The sequence below is a fragment of the Austrofundulus limnaeus genome, unplaced genomic scaffold (genome assembly GCF_001266775.1).
Source record: "Austrofundulus limnaeus strain Quisiro unplaced genomic scaffold, Austrofundulus_limnaeus-1.0 Scaffold89, whole genome shotgun sequence".
In the NCBI taxonomy this organism is placed as follows: domain Eukaryota; kingdom Metazoa; phylum Chordata; class Actinopteri; order Cyprinodontiformes; family Rivulidae; genus Austrofundulus; species Austrofundulus limnaeus.
This window is the reverse complement of record NW_013952491.1, coordinates 1,171,338-1,174,940: the sequence shown is the minus strand read 5'-3', so window position 1 is coordinate 1,174,940 and position 3,603 is coordinate 1,171,338. Positions and strand designations below refer to the sequence as shown.

General features: G+C 37.5%; 1 protein-coding gene across 1 annotated transcript in view; it reads right to left on the bottom strand.

The window, feature by feature from the left end:
- Positions 1-3,603, bottom strand: part of hydin (HYDIN axonemal central pair apparatus protein) — a gene marked incomplete in the record, with an annotated part of 70,329 nt that overhangs the window by 60,456 nt on the left and 6,270 nt on the right. The window contains 3 exon segments of the mRNA XM_014012136.1: positions 1,849-1,973; positions 2,159-2,358; positions 3,409-3,543. Coding sequence (XP_013867590.1) covers positions 1,849-1,973; positions 2,159-2,358; positions 3,409-3,543 — 460 coding nt within the window.

The following is a 3,603-nucleotide window of genomic DNA, read 5'->3' as shown; positions in this document are numbered from 1 at the left end:
TGAGTTTGTATGTAATGTATGAATATACAAGTTTCACTTTTTAAATGGAATTACTGAAATAAATCTACTTTTCATGATATTCTAATTTTATGACCAGCACCTGTATTGTCATCGTCCTAAAATAATCACCAAGTTTTTATTGGTAAAATTAAGTTACACAATTATTTTAGGAAGGTGTTGCTATAATGGACTGATTTAACTAGTGCTGTGCGGTATACCGTTTTGTACCAAATACCGGTTTTTATTTTTGTCATGATATGAATTTTCTAAATACCAGACATACCGGTTTACATAGCCTGAAAACGTGCAGACCGTTTCGTCGCGGCCACCAGTGAACAGTTTCCCAGGGGACACTTTTCCTCGCAGCACCGCTATGTGCGTTAGCATGCTAATGTTATTGTTGAGCAGTTTGTTGCAGCGGTGGGTGGCGAGTCCGCTGCTTATATTGACTGACGTTAAAAAAACATCCCGTTTTCACCATCGGTGAATGTAGTAAACACCTCTTCAGTGATGTGCACGGTTAGATTTAACGCGAGGTTAGTTAATATGGAGACGTTATGCTGATGGAGACTTAACGTGGTTCTATTGTGAAAAGCCCGGGGGAAGTAGTTTGTAGTAGAATTGCAATTGACTGGTGAGCAAGGTGAGTCGTGCTTATAAGCTTTATTAAATAACATAAAACAGTAGACTCGATAATAAACTTTTCTTAACCCTCCTCCTTCACGACTGGACCAAAATGCGTGACTACTGTCTCCAACCAGGAGGAGAAAAGACGTTTAGAGGAGGGAAACAGAGACACAGACAGAGGTACAGTAAAAGAAAAAAGTTAATAAGCAGTGATTGTACATTTTATTTTCAGCTGGCCTGTGATGAAAAGAAAAATACCGTGATATACCGTGAAACCGGTGTATATGTTGAAAATACCGTGATATAAAATTTTGGTCATACCGCCCAGTTCTAGATTTAACTAGCGACTAGCTGTTGGTTAGTTAACTCACAGGAACATCACAAGCTGGAGGATGCATTGATAAATATGTTTATTCATACTATAAAAAAAACTAATACTAGAACTAATGAAAACTAAACTAAACTAAAACTAAGCATTAAAAATGCAATAATAACTAATAAAAAAAGCAAATCCACTGTAAAAACTAATTAAAACTAACTGAATTAAAAGAAAAAAGTCACAACGAAATAAAACTAAACTATAATAAAAAATCCTAAACTATTATAACCTTGGTCTGGGACATGCAAAAATGCTTATAACTCAAAAACTATCCAACATAGGAGCTTCAGATTATTATTATTATTTGTTGTTGTTGTTGTTGTTGTTGTTGTTGTTTAGCTCTGATGAAGGGCTATCCATCAGGCCCACCCATGGGCCCCCATCCAAAACAAAAAATCTGTTCTGGTGAGTTCTGTGTTGTGGTGCTTTGTGTACATGCGGGGGTCTTATATGCTGCAGCGATGCGGTATCTAGTTATAAAACATTTCTTACAATAAACACGGTTTTTCTTTTCCTATCACTGTGACTTTTCTAAAGAAAGAAACTTTGAGTTTTAAAACTTCTGCTTCCATCTGTGTCCCTGAGACGTTTCATTACACCATGTGGACCAGATGTTGTTTGACAAGATCCAGTGGATTTTATCGGAAATATTGGTTGTTCCACAGAGTTCTGAGCTCAACTAAATCTGTTTACATGACTCAGAGTTTCACCAGAAACCTGAGGTGTACAGAAACCAGATGAGAGCATGACGCAGGGTCATTTTATAAAAACAGAGGTAAATGTGTAAAAAGTGTGGGGCTGGTAAGGATGTGAGTGGAGAAATGTTCTGATGAGGATCTGACCCGTGTGGTAGTGCAGAAGCAGGTCCTGCTGATGGTCTCCAACAGTCCTGGGCTGGAACAGCACCGTCACCTGCATGATGTCACCAACATCCAGGTCACCAGAGGAAGGGGTCACTGAGAACGGCCTGAAATCAACAAATCAAACCCTTTGATTTACAGGAATGAGTGTAGAACAAAGTGTCTGTTTAACTGTTGATTAAACTCTGATGTCACTTCTGACACGTTTATTTTAAGTCTTCTGAGTGCGTTAAAACCAGTATAAAACAAAGAAATCCCAGCAGTAAACCAGTCTCTTGTTGTTGGCGCTCACCTCTGTGTTTGCAGCCTGAACTGAGCTTTGCCGTTTCCTACGTTGCGAACGAGGAGAGTTTTCTCCGTGGAGCATTTCACGGCGCAGACGGGGACCAGAACCTCATCTGGGAAGTCGAGGATGGCTCGCGGCCCGATGGCACGGACCGGGATCTCAAAACGCTCCGCCTGCGTCACACAGACCAGTCTGTAACGGTGGTCCTGGTGACGGACAGATCAGACCAAAGTCAAGAAGACGGAGCTGATCGACCCGTTAAATCTGGGTTTTTTCTTTTTTTAATTTATTAATTTATTTTAAAAACAAAACTAATGCTTTACATACAACAAATAATACAAAACACAAATAAAATGAAAGGTAACAGAAAGAAAAAAATTCTTATTAATATCTGCCCCTTTTTCAAAAAAAAGTAAATTAATTCAAACAACAATCATCTTCAAATAAAACATAAAAACTTCAACTCCTCCTTGAACAACAGTTCTTATGAACACACATTATACAAATCCATATTTCTTCAACAATCTAACTTTTATCATTCTCTTAAATAAATTTATTGACTCAGCATTTTTATAGTCACTTTTCAGATTGTTCCAGTCTTATTCCTTGGTCTGAAGTTCATCGATCCTTCAAATTTGTTTCAATTTTGAGCTTTACAAACATCTCTAACCTTTTCAGATTATAATAACTTACTCTCTCAACAAAATTTAATTGGATATTTAAAGGTAATAATTTTTTATGAGCCTTCGTGACCTGGAAAATTTTATAATCAACCAACTCATAAAATTTTAATAATTTCAACTGACAAAATAATATATTTAATGGAGGACAGTAATGTTTACTGGTGATAATTCTTAAGGCCTTTTTCTGTAAAATAAAAATAGGATTAGTAACCGTTTTACATGTTTTCCCTCAGACTTCAACACAGTAAATCAATTGTGGTACAATTATTGCGTTAAATAACAAACAAAGCTTTATCATTAAATAAGTCCCTAGCTTTATACAGTCCTGCAATGGATTTGGCTGTTTTTACTCTTATGTGATTTATGTGAGGTTTCCATGTCAGCTTTTCATCAATAATAACACCCAAAAACTTCACCTCATCGACTTTACTCTGAATCTGGTTTAAAAAGGTTTGTTGCAAAGACTGAGTGTCATTTCTGGAAACATTTGGAATTTTAAAACTTTTATTTTTTTTCCCAGTTGTTTTGACAAAAAGTATTAAAGTTGAGTTTATGTGATCCTTCTGCTCCCACCTGGTTTTCCTGAGGAGTGAAGTGAACGGTAAAGACTGCAGTCATTCCTGGAGCCACTTTGCTGCTTCCGCCTTCAGGGCCCAGAACCTGGAACTGCTCAGACTGCTGCAGCTCCAGCCTCACGTGATGTAAAACCTTGAGAACACACACACACACACACACACACACACACACACACACACACACACACACACA